The 19,969-nt window shown below is 39.4% G+C and overlaps 1 protein-coding gene and 1 non-coding gene across 7 annotated transcripts in view; one reads left to right on the forward strand and one right to left on the reverse strand.

Annotated features, from left to right (window-relative positions):
* Positions 1-19,969, reverse strand: part of Nalcn (sodium leak channel, non-selective) — a 303,181-nt gene that overhangs the window by 262,217 nt on the left and 20,995 nt on the right. For all 6 annotated transcript variants that reach the window (XM_060391666.1, XM_060391663.1, XM_060391664.1 and 3 more), the window contains exons 3-6: positions 19,330-19,512; positions 12,740-12,823; positions 11,325-11,464; positions 11,103-11,231 (exon numbers count right to left, since the gene is read on the reverse strand). In XM_060391666.1, the coding sequence (XP_060247649.1) occupies positions 11,103-11,231; positions 11,325-11,464; positions 12,740-12,823; positions 19,330-19,512 (536 nt within the window). The remainder of the gene's footprint in view (positions 1-11,102; positions 11,232-11,324; positions 11,465-12,739; positions 12,824-19,329; positions 19,513-19,969) is intronic.
* On the forward strand, positions 8,834-8,937 carry LOC132656669 (U6 spliceosomal RNA). Its single transcript, XR_009594385.1, has one exon. It is a non-coding gene; the product is annotated as a U6 spliceosomal RNA (small nuclear RNA).

The raw sequence follows: 19,969 nt of genomic DNA on the forward strand, positions 1-19,969 counted from the left end.
ATTTCATTAAGTACAGTAAACTATAATATAAATCTCATCATATACACACATTACAGTAAAGCTCTGGGCACATGATACTGGAAGCATTTTGCTGATAGAACCGAGCAGGTGAAAGACACTGTGTATCTGACCTTGTTTGTCATTATTTGTATTCAGAAAAGTCAAGATGAAGGTCAGAGATGGAAAATGGACTAGCTGAGCAAACCCTTTTAAATTTAAGATTTTAAAAAAATAACAGCAATATTAAAGAATGCTTTGTGCCTATACAGAAAGTTTCTATGAACACCACTTTTTAGCTAGTGGAAAAGAAAGCTGCCTTGAGCCAGTCTGTTTGTGTACTCTGGAACAACTACCTGGCATGGGTAAACTGCCTTATGCCTCCATTTCTTGCTCTGGAAGATGGAGCTAGGGTGCCCACCTCACGGAAACGGTGAAAATCGATGAATTTAATTATCTGATTCAGGCTATAAGATGGGCATTGGTTTACTTGCCAATGTCTCTCATTGCCACCCATTTGTAGACTCCAGATGATAACTGCAGCTCCCTTGCATTTTGCTCCAGCTGCCTGATTTTAGGAATGGGGCATCCAATCCACCTCCTTCACAGGATATTTGAGTTTACATTTGACAAAATGCATTTCAGAAAAGCACTGGGAACATATTTATCACTCAGTAACAGTTTTAGATGTTATGACTAAGTTAAAATATCATAGTTTTGTTTTTCAATTCTGATTTTATTTTCTTTTTCCTGCATATTTTATTGGCTCCTAATTTAAACGGAGCCCTCGTGGCACAGAAAATTATTTTAAACATTTTTTAGCCCTAGAATCAGTAGACTTGAATATTTCATTTTTCTACCCTGCCAACAGCTATTTGTACAGCATTTATGCTGTACTAAGTCATGCCAGCAATCTGTAGATGATTTAAGGTATACAAGAGTCTGCTTTTACTCTGTCATTTTACGCGAGGGACTTGGCCATCATGGAATTTACGTATCTGAAGGAATACCTGGAGCCAAATCCTAATTGTCAAGTAAAGACTAATTAGAGCCATAAATATGATTAAGGCAAAACCTTGAGTTTGTGTGGTTTTCCTGGTTGTGTAAGTGGCCCAGTCTAAACAAATTAGCCCTTAAATGTGGCCTGGAAACCATAATCAAAAGACATCTCACTTGACTTTATAGGCTTGGGTCAGATGGTAGTGGAGCAGGGCTTTCCCTTTCTGTGGACTAGGGAAAAGGGGATGGGAGGGAAGAGGGAGAGAGGGTAGGACTGGGAGGAGATGAGGGAAGGGTCTACAATCAAGATATAAAGTGAATAAATTATTAATATATATATATGCACACAGGAATATCATTTATCTTTTTGCATCCCAATTCTGTTTTTGTTGCAGAAAGGTTTTTTTCTTCCTCATGTGTATGCTGATGTACATAAAGAAAAAAACGACACTAAGAAAAACTATAAAGTTACATACAAAACAAAAAAATCTCATTTATATTCATATCATTTTAACCAATATTTTTTTCTTGGGAAACCAATACATACTACATGCTTATAATTATTTTCTGAATAATGAATGTGTCTTTCAAACATTATTTAAAATTATGGTGAATTTATTCATTTACAAAATAACTATAGTAAAAAAATTCTTTAGTAAGTGCCTTTGTGTTTGTGTGTGTTTTATTTCATTGCTACATCAACACATTGGTATTTTTTTCTTTTTCTTTTTCTTTTTTTTTTTTTTAGTGTTTTAAATTTCTGGATTTAATAGGGGCCATGTTTCAAAACAAGTACTGGAATCCCTCTGAGTGGTTAATAGTTTTTCAAAGGCTTAGAGTAGCCTTCTGGCATATGCTTTTCCTTTTACTCTTTTTCTGAATTCTTAACAAAATATCTTGTTAACAAATAGCACTATGTAGGAATTTAAGATCTAAGACATTTTTTTTTCTGAGACTACTGCTAAAATTGTTTATGATAACAATCCCAAACAATACTTCAGGACTTTTGAGTTCTATTTTCTCTCTCTCTAATATATATATATATATATATATATATATATATATTTGTTATTCTGTTCACAGTGCTGTTCTCTTGTCCACTCTTCTTCTTTTTTTGTTTTTTAATTAATTTTTTAACCTTTATTAATTATACTTTATTTACTTTGTATTCCCCCATAAACCCCTCTCTTCTCCCCTCCTAATCCCACTTTCCCTCCTCCTTCTTCACACATGCTCCTCCCCAAGTCCAGTGATAGGGGAGGTCCTCCCCCCCTTCCTTCTGACCCTAGTCTATCAGATCTCATCAGGAGTGGCTGCATTGTCATCTTCTGTGGCCTGGTTGCTCTCCCCCCAGGGGTCTTTCCAGAGACTCATACTCCAACCAAGCACCATGCATGGAGATAACCTAGAACCTCCTGCACAGATGCAGCCCACAGCAGTTCAGTGTCCAAGTGGGTTCCATAATAATGGGAACAGGGACTGCCTCTGACATAAACTGATTGGCCTGCTCTTTGAACATCTCCCCCGAGTTCTATTCTCTTAAGCATTAACCTTAGTGACACAGAACATTAAGCTGTCTGTTAGAAACCGTAATTATCACTTTACTGCAGTGTCTATCCTCAGAGGGAGGTTCCCACGAGAACTCAAACAGCTAGTCATATAACATTCACAGTGAGGAGCAAAGAGAATAAATGTGTCCTTGATGCCTGCCTGCTTAGCTAGTTTCTTTCATTCACTTTGTAGGCCAGAGCGCTAGAAAATGGTGTTGCCCACAGTAGGTTGGACCAATCAGCACTCAAGGTAATCCTCCACAGACTTGCCATCAGGCCAGCCTCATCTAGGTAATTCCTGATCGACTTCTCTCTTCTGAGGTGACTGCAAGTTGCATAGATTTGCCAATAAAAACTAACAACCACATCTCAAGTGCACAAAACTCCCCAGTATCCAAATGCAGAGCTGAAGGCTTTATGTTTTTACATTATTTATTGACTTACTGGCGTAGGGGGGAGGGATATGCATTTCTCACAGTGCGTAAGAAAGAGACAGTGCATTCCTGCCGCCCTGTAGTGTCTATGGATGGATTCAGTTCAACAAGCTTGGTGTCAAACAGGGAGGGGCTATTAACTACCCACTTAGCAACCTGCTCAAATTTTCTCTCTCTAATTTTCAATGTCATTAAACTATCATCACTCCTAATTATAATAGTTTTATGTTGGCCTTCTGTTGGTACCACTCTCACCAAAGAACATATGTACTTTGCCTTGCTCAGCCCTTTTTAGCTTCGATTTGTAGTGGGGTCACTTTATTCCAATGCAATGATCATTTATTGAAGGTCTACTCCTGTACTAGACTGTTTGTGAGGGATCTGGGAGGCTCTTCCTTACTTTAGGACTTTGCTGCTCAGTGTGAGTGATAGGACATAAGAAGAGAGACCAGAGGACAGCATGAATCTGCCTTCATGGCCACGAAGGCCCCCAGGAGGTTCTGAAACACAGATTAGAAATGCCACACATGAGAATGAGGCAGACATGGTGGATAATGGGAAAACCTGGGTGTGACTTCCAGAAAAATATCAGTAGTCCTAGCAATAGGTGTGTGTTCTGGGATGTGGGAAGAGAAAGCCACTAGATACACAGGACAGTTAGATGGGAGGAAGAAGAGGAAGAAAACTGTATCACTCATTCACTGACAGCTGCCGTTTTTCAGGGGGTTCTCCACTCAAGAATTCGTTTAAATATGGCAGTTGCTATCATTTCAGGCCATGTGCAAGCACATACACGGAGATTTACAGTGAGGAATGGAGAAGGGAACACACTCTCCTCAAGCTGGTGCAGTGAGAATGGGCACTAAAACAGGCTGTAACAGCTCCCTAATGTGTGAAAAAGTCCCGGAAGATCGGCACCCGAACGTGAGGCTGCCACAGAGTTCACTTACTGGCTTTGAAAACGTGCACCTGTGATGAGAATTTGCAGAAAACTATTTAGTTTACACTGTTAGCATTTTGGCTCACTTAAGATCTAAAGATAATAAAATAAGTGCATTTTATTTTATTATTTTATATGCATGGCGTTTGTCTGCATGTATGTCTGTGCACCGAGCACGTATCTGGCGCCCACCAAGTCCAGAAGATGGTATCAGATTTACTGCAGCTAGTGTTATAGCCATATGAGTGCTGGGGATTGAACCTGGTTCCTCTGGAAGAACAGCCAGTGTTCTTAACAGCTGAGTTGTATCTCTAGTCCTAATGTTGACTTCTAAGTTGCTCAAATTCAATTTGTTTTTCAAGTCATTCACAGAGCACAAACTGCATGTATTTCAAAATCCGGAAATTCCTGAGAAGTTGTTAAAGATGCAAAGGAAATATCTAACACAATAAATTCATAATCAACAAAGAATACTATGCAGTTTAGGGGTGTGTCGATATTTATTGTATCAGTAAGCGTTCTTTTCTACTTACCTTGTGGGTTCTCAGAAAAAAAGAATGGAACATAATAATATTAAGTCCATGTGAAGGAACTATACACGTGTGCAAATGCATGTCCACACATGCATATATGCACACACTACACACACTTTTGCACCCCCCAACATTGTGACTATGGACTCTAATACATCATGCCATATTTGGCTGGTCCTTTGGATAGGAAGGAAAAGATACTCATGTTCTGCTGACAGCTGGGCCCTGACTATGAAGGTGGGCCAGGCATTTACACGTGTCGACCTAGAACAGCAACCCGACTTTCCAGCTCATTGCAGGGTCATCTGGCTTCCTGTTCACTGCTACTTAGTCTCCCCTTTTTAATGATTAGTCTAAAAGCCTGAACTGACCTGACTCAGTTCATGCTGGAAGCTTTGGAAAACTAATCCTGCCTTGAAAAGCAATGCTCTTATTTGCAGAGAGACAAATTATTTATTGATTTTGATTTCAGTGGAGTTTTTAGATTTAGTGGGGCTGCAAAGCAAGATAAGTCACATGAGTAGGAATTAATAGTGACACAATTTATTCTTAATGAACACGCTGATCTGATACATTCTGCAGGAAGCAGTTTTTGCCTGTTTAAACTCAATGTTTTCAAGAGTTTTTCAGCTTCTTTGTTTATTCCTAAATGGCCTAATAAGTGAAGCTTTGGTAAAAGTTGACTCTTATCTCAAGTATTTTTTCAACGAAATATAAGTAATGACAATACATTATTTTACAGATGTCTATTAGTCATCTTATTACCTTGTTACATCTGAAGAGTTTTAAACAATTCTCCATTTCCCATTTTTCTCCTTTCATTACATTGCTGGACATTTTGCTGATTTAGAAAAGACAGCATGTGATCTCCCAAGCTCATGGTTTGGCAGGATTAACATAGTAAAAATGGCCATCTTACCAAAAGCAATCTACAGATTCAATACAATTCCCATCAAAATACCAACTCAATTCTTTACAGACCTGGAAAGAAAAATTCTCAACTTCATATGGAATAACAAGAAACCCAGAATTGCTAAAACAATCCTCTACAATAAAAGATCTTCTGGAGGTATCTCCATCCCTGATCTTAAGCTGTACTATAGAGCAACACTAATGAAAACTGCATGGTACTGGCATAGAAACAGAATGTTGGATCAATGGAACCAAACACAGGACCCAGAAATAAACCCACACACTTATGGACACCTGATCTTTGACAAAGATGTCAAAACCATGAATGGAAAAAAGATAGCATCTTCAACAAATGGTGCTGGTCCAACTGGATGTCTACACGTAGAAAAATGAAAATAGATCCATACTTATCACCCTGCACAAAACTAAAGTCCAAGTGGATCAAAGACCTCAACATAAAACCAGACACATTAAATCGGCTAGAAAAAAAAAAAGTGGGGAATACCCTAGAACTCATTGGTACAGGAGACAACTTCCTGAACAGAACACCAACAGCACAGGCTCTAAGAGCAACAATCAATAAATGGGACCTCATGAAACTGAAAAGTTTCTGTAAAGCAAAGGACACTGTCATCAAAACAAAATGACTGCCTACAGATTGGGAAAGAATCTTCACCAACCCTTTTTCTGACAGAGGGCTAATATCCAGTATATATAAAGAACTAAAGAAGCTGAAAAGCAGCAAACCAAGTAATCCACTTAAAAAATGGGGAACAGAGCTAAACAGAGAATTCTCTGTAGAGGAATATCAAATGGCAGAGAAACACTTAAAGAAATGCTCAGTGTCATTAGCCATCAGGGAAATGCAAATCAAAACAACCCTGAAATTTCACCTTACACCCATCAGAATGGCCAAGATGAAAAACTTGAGTGACAACACATGCTGGAGAGGCTTTGGAGAAAGAGGAACCCTCCTCCACTGCTGGTGGGAATGTAAACTTGTACAAGCACTTTGGAAATCAATCTGGTGCTTTCTCAGACAACTAGGAATAGTGCTTCCTCAAGATCCAGCCATACCACTCCTAGGCATATATCTAAAAGAGGTTCAAGTACACAAAAAGGACATTTGCTCAACCCATGTTTGTAGCAGCTTTATTTGCAATAGCCAGAAGCTGGAAAAAGCCCAGATGCCCCTCAACTGAAGAATGGATACAGAAATTGTGGTATATCTACACAATGGAATATTATTCAGCAATGAAAATAAGAAAATCATGAAATTTGCAGGTAAATGGTGGGACCTGGAAAGGATCATCCTGAGTGAGCTGTCCCAGAAGCAGAAAGACAAACATGGTATATACTTACTCATATAGACATGTAATATAGAAAAAAATTACTAAAATCTGTACATCTAAAGAAACTAATCAAGAAAGAGGACCCTGACTAAAATACTCAATCCCCATCTTGAAAGGCAAAGAGGAAGGACATTAGAAGAGTAAGAAAACAGGAAACAAGCAAGAAACCAGCCACGGAGAGCTCTGCCCTGCAGACTATCAAAGCAGATGCTGAGACTTATGGCCAACTGTCAGGCAACGTTCATGGAATCTTATGTAAGAAGTGGGAAATAGTAAGATCTGGAGAGGACAGGAACTCCACAAGGAGAGCAATAGAACCAGAAATTTGAACACAGGGGTCTTCCCAGAGACTCATACTCCAAACAAGTACCATGCATGGAGATAACCTAGAACCCCTGCACAGATGTAGCCCATGGCAGTTTAGTGTCCAAGTGGGTTCCATAGTAATGGGATGAGGGACTGCCTCTGACATAATCTGATTGGCCTGCTCTTTGATCACCTCCCCCTGAGGGGGGAACAGCCTTACCAGGCCACAGAAGAGGACAATGCAGCCACTCCTGATGAGATCTGATAGACTAAGATCAGAAGGAAGGAGCAGAGGACCTCCCCTATCAGTGGACTTGGGGAGGGGCATGCGTGAAGAAGGGGGTGGGAGGGTGATATCGGGAGGGGAGGAGGGAGGGGCTTATGGCGGATACAAAGTGAATGAAGTGTAATTAATAAAAATAAATAAACAAAAAAGAATAAAAAGAAAAGACAGCATGTGTGACAGAGGCCAGGAGGCTGCAGCTGAGTCATGAGCATGTAAGGAGCAGCCCACGAACAGATCAAAGCAGAATCAGAAAAGAAAGGCACCAGATGCAGCCCTGAGCAGACCAGCTTCCAGTCAGGTATGAACACCTGCTTTGAGGTGACAAGGCAGCCTGTCTTACCTGACTTTGAGTCAGGGCTGAGACCTAGTCAAGCATCAGCTATTCTGCTTCTGCTTTAAGAGTTAGATCTTGATTAGTTTCTTTAGGTGTACATATTTTAGTAGGTTTATCCTTCATTATATGTCTAATATGTACTTATAAGTGAGTATAGACCCCGTGTGCCTTTCTGCTTCTGGGATAACTCACTCAGGATGATCTTTTTCAGTTCCCACCATTTACCTACAAATTTCATGATTTCCTTGTTTTTTATTGCTGAGTAATATTCCATTGTGTAGATTACCACAATTTCTGCATCCATTCCTCAGTTGAGGGCCGTCTGGGTTGTTTCCAGCTTTTGGCTATTACAAATAAAGCTGCTACAAACATGGTTGAGCAAATGTCCTTGTTGTGCACTTGAGCCTCTTTTGGATATATGCCTAGGACTTTGACTAAAATGCTCAATCCCCATTCAGAAAGGCAAAGAGCATGGACATCAGAAGAAGAAGAAAACAGAGAACAGGACAGGAGCCTGCCACAGAGGGCCTCTGAAAGGCTCTACCCTGCAGGGTATCAAAGCATTATGACCATCCTTTGGGCAGAGTGCATGGAATCTTATGAAAGAAGTGGGAAATAGTAAGACTTGGAGAGGACAGGTGCTCTACAAGGAGAACAAAAGAACCAAAATAATCTGGGCAAAAGGGTCTTTTCTGAGACTGATAATCTAACCAGAGAGCATGCATGGAGATAACTTAGAACCCCTGTAGCCCATAACAGTTCAGTGTCCAAGTGGGTTCCATAGTAATGGGAACAGCGACTGTCTCTGACATGAACTGTTTGGCTTGCTCTTTGATCACCTTCCCCTGAGTAGGGAGCAGCCTTACCAGGAAACAGAAGAAAATGCAGCCAGGCCTGATGAGACCTGATAGACTAGGATCAGAAGGAGGGGGAGGAAGACCTCCCCTATCAGTAGACTGGGGGAAGGGCATCGGTGGAGAAGGGCATCAGTGGGATTGGGAGGTGAGGAGGGAGAGAGCTACAGGGGGATACAAAGTGAATAAATTGTAATTAATAAAAATTAAATTAAAAAAAGAGAAGATCTAGGATAAGGCGTGATAAAGACATAAAGCCTGGGGAAATTTTACTCTAGCTCTATTATTTTTCTATTTTCCTCGTCTGATCTTTTTATTAAAGATCATATCTTGTATGCTTGCTTCAGCAACACACATACTAAAACTGGGATGATTCAAGAAGGTTTACATGGCCCTTGAAGAAAGATGGCACACAAATTTATGAAGTGTTCCATGTGTTTAAAGAAGACATCTTTTGGAAAAGGAAGTTGTAAGACCAGTTTAATTTTGCTCTTTGGTGTACTTAGTGTACTTCTATTTGAACCAGAAATATGAAACTTTAAATCTAACTTTACACTTTTTCTAGAACAACTCTTTGATAATAATTTATAAAACACTGCCAAGCTCTATAAGCTGCTCAGAGACAGTCAACCCTCCCAGAAGCTTCTTAGGATCACATGTCAAGCCATTAACTACCCCAACAGTAGAGATAAAGGAGACTTGCCTAGGGTATGTGCAGGGCACAGCACTTTAACTGACAGCAAATGACCACCTAAGCTCTTGGTGAATTCTGCCCTCGCTATGAAAAACTTTTATGTATTTAACATTTACATTTACTTGCCCTAAAGCCATGTTAATTGTCTCACTGCTGGGAATAAGATTTCATTATTTTATATAAAGCCATGAATACATTTTCTTTCTTTGTCGGGAGTGACAATAAGCTGTCAGTAACTGTTTGTCTGCTATTTCACCTGCTGCTTCTTTGCAGCTTCCTCTTCTGGCTCACAGCCGATATCTGCCCTCACATTTGGCATTTTGCAGCACCTGTTTCTGCCACAGCCCATTGCCCTTCTCAACTTTCCTTAGGAAATGAGCTGCTTTGCTTAGTCGAATCTCATTACTCTTTCCATAATTGTCTTAGATTGCAGTTCATTACCAGAGAAGACTCTCAGCCTTGACTGGTAACACTGCTGAAGACATCACTATGCTGTCTTTCTACATGATCTAAAATATGCATGTCACTGCAAAGTAAACGTCCACGTAACTAGTTACCTCACTCTTTATCGTTTTTTGCTTCACAGGTTAAAGCAGATTCATGCCAGAGTTCGTGGTGAGATCTGACACATAGCCTCCGCTTGAAAGCATTCCTATTGTTAAGACGCTACTGCTCGTGGGTTAAAGTCAGAGGTCCTAACAGCACTTAGCAACACCGGGCCCTTCAGTGTAACCATAGCTTATTGCTTGATTAGGACATATTTACTGGAAACATTAAAATTGTTTTAGACATGTACCTGTGAGTATGTGTGTCCACATGTGTGGAGGCACACGAGTGCTGTCTGTGTGTGGGGGGTATGTTGAAATGGGGAGTCTTCCTTGATTGTTCTCCACCTGCTTCATTGAGCAGGGTCTCTAACTTCAACTAGGAGCTTTCCAGTACAGCGAGTCAGTTCAGCCACCTTGTTTGGGGTATCTCCTGTCTGTGTCTTCTGTATACTGGGATTAAAGGCATACTACCATATCTGTCTTATTGTGGGTGCTGGGGATCAGAACTTGGGTCCTCAGGTTTGTGGACCTACTGAGCCATCTCCCCAACTCAAAATTAATGCTAGTTTTAATTGACAAATAATACTTGTGGGTTATTTTTGAGCACAATATTACAACACAAATACAAATATACAGAATGCATGAATAAAAAGCTAATTAACTGTCATGTCCACCAATATTTTATAATGTACATTTTAAGTCTACTTTCCAGTTATTTTTAATTATACAGTATATTATGACTGGCCCTGCTCATGTTTCTGAGGATGAGTTCTCAAAGTTTATCACTCTCATCTAGCTGGAATTTTGTTTTCTTTATCATCAGCTCCCTGTTCTCTCACCAGGTCTGGTAATGCCTAGCCTCTGATAAAGACTACAATCCTTGCTACCTTCGTAAATCAGCTTTCCTAAAATTCATACATGAATGATACTATGAACCACTTGTCTGTGCATGGCTTATTTCAGTTAACACCATGCTCTGGTGGTTTGTTTTTATCACTGTCAACGAAAGAGGATTTTTCCAGCAACTGTATATTCTGCCAGCCTTTACAAAGTTTCCCATGATGACCTCTCTCTGCAGGATAGTGGGGTGAAATGGGTCAATGTTTTCATTTCAGGTCTTTTAGTGCATGTTTATTGACAATAGTTCTCAGCAATTCCTACCAGTTTATACTTTTTTGATCTGGCTTGTGGTAAACATTTAGCTCAAAGTTGAACAAAACAATGTTAAACTGGCAAAGAATAAAGAACACAAAATACAAAAAAAAAGACTGATTTTTAAAGCATTTGACAATTTCACACACACACACAAGGCGGAAATGTCCTTGTTAATCACCTAGACGTAAAGTACAGCTGAGACACTTACCCTGGCTTTGTGTCATTCACTACACAGTGGTAGGTAAATGTGCCAAACATCTGGACTCCTAAAATCCCATACAGAAGAAGGAAGAAAAGGAGGAAAATGGAAACACTCCATATTTGTTCTCCTGACCGCCTAGGGAAAAGAGAGAAGTTAGATAAAATATTTTAAATGTCCCTCCTCAAATGTCGTAAATTCTTCCCAATGCATGCACCTCGCTGTGCTTACTTTAGGATATTTGTAATCCTGGTCCTTGGCAGTTCAAATCGGAAATAAATCCTGAAAGCCCGGATCATGATGAGTGGCCGTGGGATCCGCAGCATGCCCCAAGGCGACATCTGATCAACTATGTCAGCTATTTCAAACACCTGCAGGTGAAGAGACGCACAGGCTCAGACTTCCCTTGTCACTGCGACTGCCAATAAAGGTGTGGGTAACAAGAGAATGTGCACCCGTGCCTTGAATTCAGCCTACACTGTATTCCACCAACAAGCACATCTCCACACTATGGCTTCCTTAAGAGAATAAATGAGGCAGGTGTGGTGCCGCATGTCCTTAATCTCAGCAAATATAAATATATTTGTAATATATTCAGTGTTGACTAATATCAATATTAATAGCTTAATCTATTTTTAGTGAGGATTTAGTCCTATGGGAGACCAGAATGAAGAATTGTTAAATTCAATTTTTTATTTGAAAATTAGATATCTCACCCCAAATCTTTTATTTTATTTCAGTGACAGTATGTCACTGTTTTAGGAGGTTTGTTTTAGAAGGAATAACTACCTTTAATATTTATTTTAATTTCTGAGAACTCACAAGTATAATCAATAATAATTCATTCAGAAAGGTGAACGGATAGACATCGGAAGAATGTGAAAACAAGGAACAAGACAGGAACCTACCACAGACTCTGCCCAGTAGGGTACTAAAGCAGATGCTGAGACTCATAGCCAAACTTTGGGCAGTATGCAAGGAATATTATGAAAGAAGGGGAAGATAGAAAGACCTGGAAATGTCTGGAGTTCCACAAAGAGAACAACAGAACCAAAAAATCTGTGCCTAGGGGTCTTTTCTGAGACTGATACTTCAACCAAGGACTATGCATGGAGATAACCTAGAACCCCTGCTCAGATGTAGCCCATGGCAGCTCAGTGTCCAAGTGGGTACCCTAGTAAGGGGAACAGAGACTGTCTCTGACATGAACTCCGTGGCTGGCTCTTTGATCACCTACCCCTGAGGTGGGAGCAGCTTTAGCAGGCCACAAAGGAAGATAGTGCAGCCAGTCCTGATGGGACCTGATAGGCTAGGGTCAGATGGAAGGGGAGGAGGACCTCCCTTATCAGTGGACTGGGAAAGGGGCCTGGAGGAGATGAAGGAGGGAGGGAGAATGGGATTGGAAGGAGATAAGGGTGGGGCTACAGCTGGGATACAAAGTGAATAAATTTTAATAAATAAAAAATTATATTAAAAATAAGTGTTGCAATTAGATTGTTTAATTAATGAACATGTAAAATAAATAATGTAGGAAAGTACACAACCATGTTTGAATTGTATTCTTTAATATTTCTAGTTAAACTGTAAATGCAAGATAATGTACACTTTTTAAAACATTTCTTTGTGATTTAAATATATTTGATTACCTGTAATACAAGAGAAACCCAAAGGCAAAAGACCATGAATCCATCAAAAACACACCAGCGATCCTTCACATAGGAGCTATCACCCTGAAAGTAAATTCCACAAAGATTGTCAGGAAAAATGAATTAATACATATGTATGTATGTATGCATTTATATGTATATATATTTAATCCTGTATGGGGAATAGTTAAAGGTTAATTCAGTACAAACCGTCTACATTTTTTTTTTATCCCAATGGAACAGACCTTCCAAAAGAAAATTTTTTTTAGCATTTTAAAATGGTATTTTAAAAGGCAAATTATTGATGAAACATGAGAATTTGAAAAACTCTGAGCTCAGGATCTTAAAAAGAAAGCATCCAGTTGTTCTTTCACAAACGGAACACGTAGTAATAGAGGCCAATAATCACTTCAGGTCCTAGGGCAGCTCGTCCCCCAAGGCCCAGAACACACTACAGCCAACAGGAAGCCTTTCAAACTGCTTGACCCATCACTGCTAGCACTGTTACAGGCAGTAACAGAAAATGAGAAAATTTCCTTAATTTGCAAAGAAAAGATATGTTGACTTTAACTGGGAAGATAATGTCAAAGAAAATGAAGATATACTGCTTTCATTATTAACAGAGCCTCTATCCTGAGGTCAGAGTGTATATTTCAATAAAATGGTGTTTGAAAAGAGAATTTCCCTCTGGAATAACAGAGCATCAATAAAAAGGGAGAGCAGAGGGGACTTGAGCTCTGGACAGAAATTGTCATGCTTGTGAGGGAGAATATGAGTTACTCCAGACCTGTCCGTCAGTTTGTATAAAGGTAAACAGTTGGAGGCTGGCAATCAATTATCCAGTGAAAGGAACTATCTGAAAGTGTCTTGCAAATATTTAACAAGGAGAGATACCAAATGCATTTAGAGAAATATATTTTGCAGTCATAAATGACAGGCACTGGTGGTTTCATGAGCATGTGATTTATTGTCCTATTTTCCCAGAGCCCATCTGTTATGTCTTAGCATTATTATTTATTACTCCAACACAGAAGCATGCTACTTTTATCTAGATATATTGCTAGAGAAGAATCAGACAACTAAGACTCATTTGAAGGATTCAGACTACAATACATAGAATGATCTTCAGCGCTTCAAATACATAGCATTTATCATTTATTTTTCCCTCATAAAATATTTTTAGTTTATAAACTGTGTACTATTGCGTTTTAACCAGTAATCTGGTTTAAAGTTGTGCAAATAAACAAAAAATATGAAAATACTGTGATTAGTCTTTTTGAAGAATAAATCTAACAATAGCCCTTTGCCAGGAATCATGAAAAGGCATGCCATCCTTTCAATTGGTGGCCCTTTCCTTTAGGAATTTTGTCAGCAGGAATAGTTCCTGAAAGAGGGATTGAGGGAGGCAGTTAAAGAACTTCTCCCATCTTGTTTACTCTTTTTTTTCCCCATCTTTTCCTCTAATTTCACAAATTGGGTTCTTTTCTTTTTTTAATTACACTTTATTCATTTTGTATCCCCCCATAAGTCCCTCCCTCCTCCCCTCCCGACCCCACCCTCTCTCCCCTTTCTGCATGCATGCCCCTCCCCAAGTCCACTGACGGGAGGTTCTCCTCTCCTTCTTTCTGATCTTAATCTATCAGTTCTCATCAAAAGTGGTTGCATTGTCCTCTTCTGTGGCCTGGTAAGGCTGCTCCCCCCTTAGGGGGAGGGGAGTGATCAAAGAGCAGGCCAATCAGATTTTGTCAGAGGCAGTCCCTCTTCTCATTACTATGTAACCCACTTGGACACTGAACTGCCATGGGCTACATCTGTGCAGGGGTTCTAGATTATCTCCATGAATAGTCCTTGGTTGGAGTATGAGTCTCTGGGAAGTTCCCTGTGTTCAAATTTTCTTGTTCTGTTGTTCTCCTTGTGGAGTTCCTGTCCTCTCCAGCTCTTACTATTTCCCACTTCTTACATAAAATTCCATTCACTCTGCTGCTTGTGGTGTCTATCCTGTTTGTCATTCTGAATGCGATTTAAGCATCCTCCCTGGGCTCCTCCTTAGTGTTTAGCTTCTTTAGGTCTGTAGATTTTAGTATGGCTATATTATATGGCTAATCTCCACTTATAACACTTGTCTTTCTGTTTCTTGCTTACCTCACTCAGGATGATCTTTTCCAGTTCCATCCATTTATCTTCAAATTTCATGATTTTCTTGTTTTTAATAGCCAAGTAATATTGCATTGTGTAAATGATGAGAGACTACTATAGAGGGTCCTCTGAAAGGCTCCACCCAACAGGGCATTGAAGCAGATGCTGAGACTCACAGCCAAACTTTGGGCAGAGCACAGGGAATCTTACAGAAGAAGAGGGTAAGGGGGCAGAAGGACATGGAGGAGACAGGAGCCCCACAAGGAGACTAACAAAACTAAAAGTCCTAAGCCTGGGGGACCCTGCAGAGACAGATGCACCAACCAAGGACCACACATGGAGAGGACCTAGACCCTCTGCTCAGATGTAGCTGATTGGCAGCTCAGTCTTCATGTGGGTCTCCAGGTAAGGGGATCAAGGGCTGCCTCTGTCATGAACTCAGTTGCGTGCTTTTTGATAACTTCCCCCTGGTAATGCGGTCTTACCAGGCCACAGAGGAAGAGGATCCAGGCAGTCCTGATGAGACTTGATAAGCTATGGGCAGATGGCAGAGGAGGAGAATTCCCCCTTTCAGTGGACCGGGGAAGGGGATGGGGGGAAGAGGGAGGTGCCTACCATCGGAACATAAAGTGAATGCAATGTAAAAACTAAAATAAAATAAAAAAGTTTCACAAATTTTACTCAAAGACAGTAAAGCAAATCACTTGTAAAATATGGGTTTTTCCAAAACATCTTTGTGGACAGATAGACTTTTATTTTGATGTTTTTATTTCTAAAAATGACTATATTTGTCATGCAACTATAAAAACACAACAAACTCACAAGTATAAAACTATAAAATAATAAAATTTAAATTAATAACAAATTTACGGTGACAGATAACATTTTGCTAACATTGAACGTCATTAAAACTTTCATTTTATATATAAGAATAGAATGCCAAAGCTAACTTGCTCGATTTGGGATGCATGTTGAAGAACTGTGTGGTAACAAGTGATAATGGTTTGTTTTAGATTTAATGTCATAAATGCAACAGTTGGCACCACTCACTTAACTACTGCAATCTAATGATCAAGGATCAAGACAATAAAAATAAATGAAAACTATTTAAGTTTGGTTCAAGACCACCAGATCTCGCATTTAACAGAAACACCAGCTAGCACTTAAACATAAGTTTTAATGAGCTATGATGTTCTGATTACTTCAAGATAATATTAGCAATGCAGAATAATTAAAGTTGACACCACATGTTCATCTACTCTAATTATTCCCAATTAAAAACAGAAATATACTTATCTGGTTTTCATTCTTAATTTGTCATTTCTTATAGTTTGAAATTAGAAAAATACTTTTGAGTTTAGTGAACAGTGAATCATTCAATGCTAATAGAAGTTAAAATACTAGAAATACTGAATCTATAAAGTTTTAGAAACAATTAGATAGCAAATAATTTTTATTTTAAAATATTAATTCAACTTTGAATATTCAACATTCATTCATTTAGTGTCCTGTTTACATGGAATAAATTGATTGTTTACACATCATGTCTACCTGTCTTTTTCACTCTTAAAGAATGTCAGAACAATTTTCTCGATATGAAATTCAAATCCCAACTCATTATATACTTAAGAAACAAAACAGAGGAGGGCTTTGCAGCCAGTCCTGAAGATACCTGATAAAACAGGATCAGATGAATGGGGAGGAGGTCCCCCCCATCAGTGGACTTGGAAAGGGGCACGGTGGAGATGAGGGAGGGAGGGAGGGATGGGGAGGGAATGAGGGAACGGGACACGGTTGGATACAGAGTTAATAAAATGTAACTGATAAGAAAAAAATAAAATTAAAAAAAAAAGAAACAAAAAGGTTTAATCTAGGAAAATATCATAACTTTATTTCATTCAAGTTAGAGCCTTAAGAAATTATCACATGGTGAGCTAAATCACAAAGCATTTCACATTCAATGTTCATTTCCCTCACAACATGGGCAGAGGCTGCTATATCCTGAGTGACTGATATGCACAAGTGATGGGGTCATTCAGAGAATGCTGGTAGACCACAGCTTATGAAATAGGGCTGGACATGCCCAGGGGAGCAAAATTTTATTCCAAGTTTGACTCCTGTGATAGTTGACAACTTTTAAGTTTTTGACCAATGCTAACCCAAATCTCACACGTAGGAAAACTTCCTGAAGACTTTATAAAATATCTGGCAATTTAGAGTCATCTTAAAATATAGTCATTAAGGCTATTGCAGGTGCTCACTTTTTTCACAAACCAACACATTTCATAATACAGAAATTATTAGTATATAGCAGTGGAATATTGTGACAAAATCTCGGAAAGGAAACCCAAGAGCAAACGACCACATTTGTAGAAAGCATGTAGCTCCATAAGTTTATCAGTTATATTTCCTATATCTCGGACAAAATATCCAACAATAAGTAACACACAGAAGGAAGGGCTTATTTTGGCTTTCAAGCTGAGGATACATAACTACTATGAGGACCAGAATGTGTATTCCCAGCGTCCATATTGACGATGGGACTAGCATCACTCGTCTTAACCCCAATGTTGAGGCAGGGACAGGCGGATCACAAGGGCTCAAAGCCAGCCACCCTAGATGAAACAGCTAACACCAGATTCAGTGAGAGACCCTTTCTCAACAAAACAAGGTGAGGAGCAGCAGAGGAAGACCTCTACCCATGCAGGGACAGGCAAAGACAGAGCCATCTCCCTGTGTAGATGTGGCCATGCGTCACACACGACAAAGAAGAAAGGCTTAGAATAATCAAATACAGTATATGAGCCTGTGTGAGCCCTGATGCAGAGAAACCAGCTTAAAGGGACTTACAACAGCTGGAGGAATATGAGCAGGTACTGGGAGGTAACCTATCTTAGGAATTATTGCTAAATTACCTTGTACAATGATGGCATTTTTGAAAAGCAAATGAAAAAATTATCAGCAATGCATAGGAAGTTATTTCTCAACTGAGTCAATAGCTCAGATTTTCTTTAAAATACAACTGCTGATCTTCTCTAGGGAAGGTCTTACTCCTGTCTGGCTTGTGTGTGTCTCAGGTGAGATGAACCAGAGTTTTTAGGGTTATAATACATTCCTATCATCATTTAGTTTGCTTTGAAATTCTCTGCAGCTGGTGTCTCAGCCATTTCAAAAGGGCTACTGTGATGTAACTGGCCAGCCCACTCCTGGTCTTTCTGTTATTGTATGTCCCTGAATTAGATGCATAGAATTAACAGTGAACATTTGTTTGCACCTGGTTGATTACTCAGAATACTTTGAGATACACTGTATAATATGTATTAATTGAGCAATCGTTTTTACGGATTACTAGTCAGTTATTTGGATATGTTGGTTTGTGTATCCATTGTCAGCAGTGGGCAATTTGGCTGGTTTTTTTTTGTTTGTTTGTTTGTTTGTTTGTTTTGGCTGTTAGAAGTAAAGTTGTTAAGAACTTTCCAAAAATATGTAAGTGCTCTCAACTGCTGATCTCCATGTAGGCTGAGATTTGCGATTTTATGATAAAATGTTAGAAAGGCACAGCAGGGTGCACTGGCTGTGAGGAGCCTCTCTGGCGGCTAGAACTGTGATCACTATGGATAAAGAGAAGCCAGGAATATGGCAGCTCGCTGTGCATCAGGAATCACTTTATAAGAGCCTCTCAGTCCTCGCGCAGGCTCTCACAAGCCCCAGGACCTCCCATGCATAAGGGCCAGACTTGATTCAAATATGTCATTTGTGAGCCTTAAAGCCCTCACTATCCCACTCTCTCTATACAGAGCAATGTAGCTGCTCCTGGAACAGCATCTTTTCATATCCCAAAACCCTGAACAGGTTAGTGCAATAGAACCAGGATCTTGTGACAAAAATTGTCTTGCTTTTCTTCTCTCCTCTTTTTTTTCTTTTATTAAAACTTTAATTTATTTTTATTTCTGAAGGCTAGCAGTCAGTTGTACATATTCTTTTTTATTTTATTTTTTGCAGTTCCCAGGTTCCTATATCTCTCATTTTCTCTTTTTATCCTTTTATATCTTGAAAAGAACCCGTTTTGTTGAAATCCAGCTAAATGTCATCATGCTCTGACCTTATCACGTGACATTTATCTTGTGTTCAGTACATCAACAAATATTGAAATGCCTTCTTGAGGGGCCAAAAATCATGGGTTTAGTTCTCTGGGTGGCTCAATACATCCACTCCTGTACCTATGGATCATATACTTAGCATTCTTTACAGATATCAGGGAATATAAGGCTTTTTATCTTATAAAATGAAACTAACTTTAAAATATTCTTATGCGGCATTATCAACTTTTGAAGTTATGTGCTTTAAAAATGTCAATATCCATAAAAGAAAAATGCATTGTATTTAGACATCCACAGAAAATATTAGAGTTAACTAGAACACTGAATGTACTTAATCGACAAGGAAACACTCACCTTGACAATGCCCCGTATGTGCATTTTTGCTATCATCTCTGCGGTGTAGAGAAACATCAGTAAAGTGTCCAAGGTGAAGGTCACATACTGAAGAGGAGGATAGTGTTCGAAGGTCATGGGCGTGTTCATGCACACTGAGATGACGCTGATGATGGCACAGATACGCAGCAGAGAGTGCACCCACTGCCACAGACACCAGAGTTACTTTGTGACACTGAACAACCCTTTGGCTTGTCTTAAAGCACACTGTAACACTTAGACTTAAACAGTTCCTCAGTGCAGCAGTGAGGAAGAACATCTACCAAGCTCACGAAGCACACAGTATTTTTAGTTTATAGTGTCTACTTCTCAAAGCAGCCTGTCTTCCACATGCGCATACCAACATTCAAAACGTTTGAGAAACATTCCTGTGATTATACATTAGTAGGAGTTAAACCAAAGGTTGATTTGGAGGCCATCAGACCACCCTGTGGGAAATTCTGATTCAACTACATGACATAGCAATTCACTCCCAATGAACCTGGTATAAAGATTTTTGGCACTGAAGCACCCAGAATTAAAAGCTGTGCTTTGTTTACTGTAACTTCCCTAGTATCTCAAAAAATGGACTCCCATACCAGATCATAATGATTTTTCAAGT

Source organism: Meriones unguiculatus, chromosome 9 (genome assembly GCF_030254825.1).
Source record: "Meriones unguiculatus strain TT.TT164.6M chromosome 9, Bangor_MerUng_6.1, whole genome shotgun sequence".
Lineage (NCBI taxonomy): Eukaryota > Metazoa > Chordata > Mammalia > Rodentia > Muridae > Meriones > Meriones unguiculatus.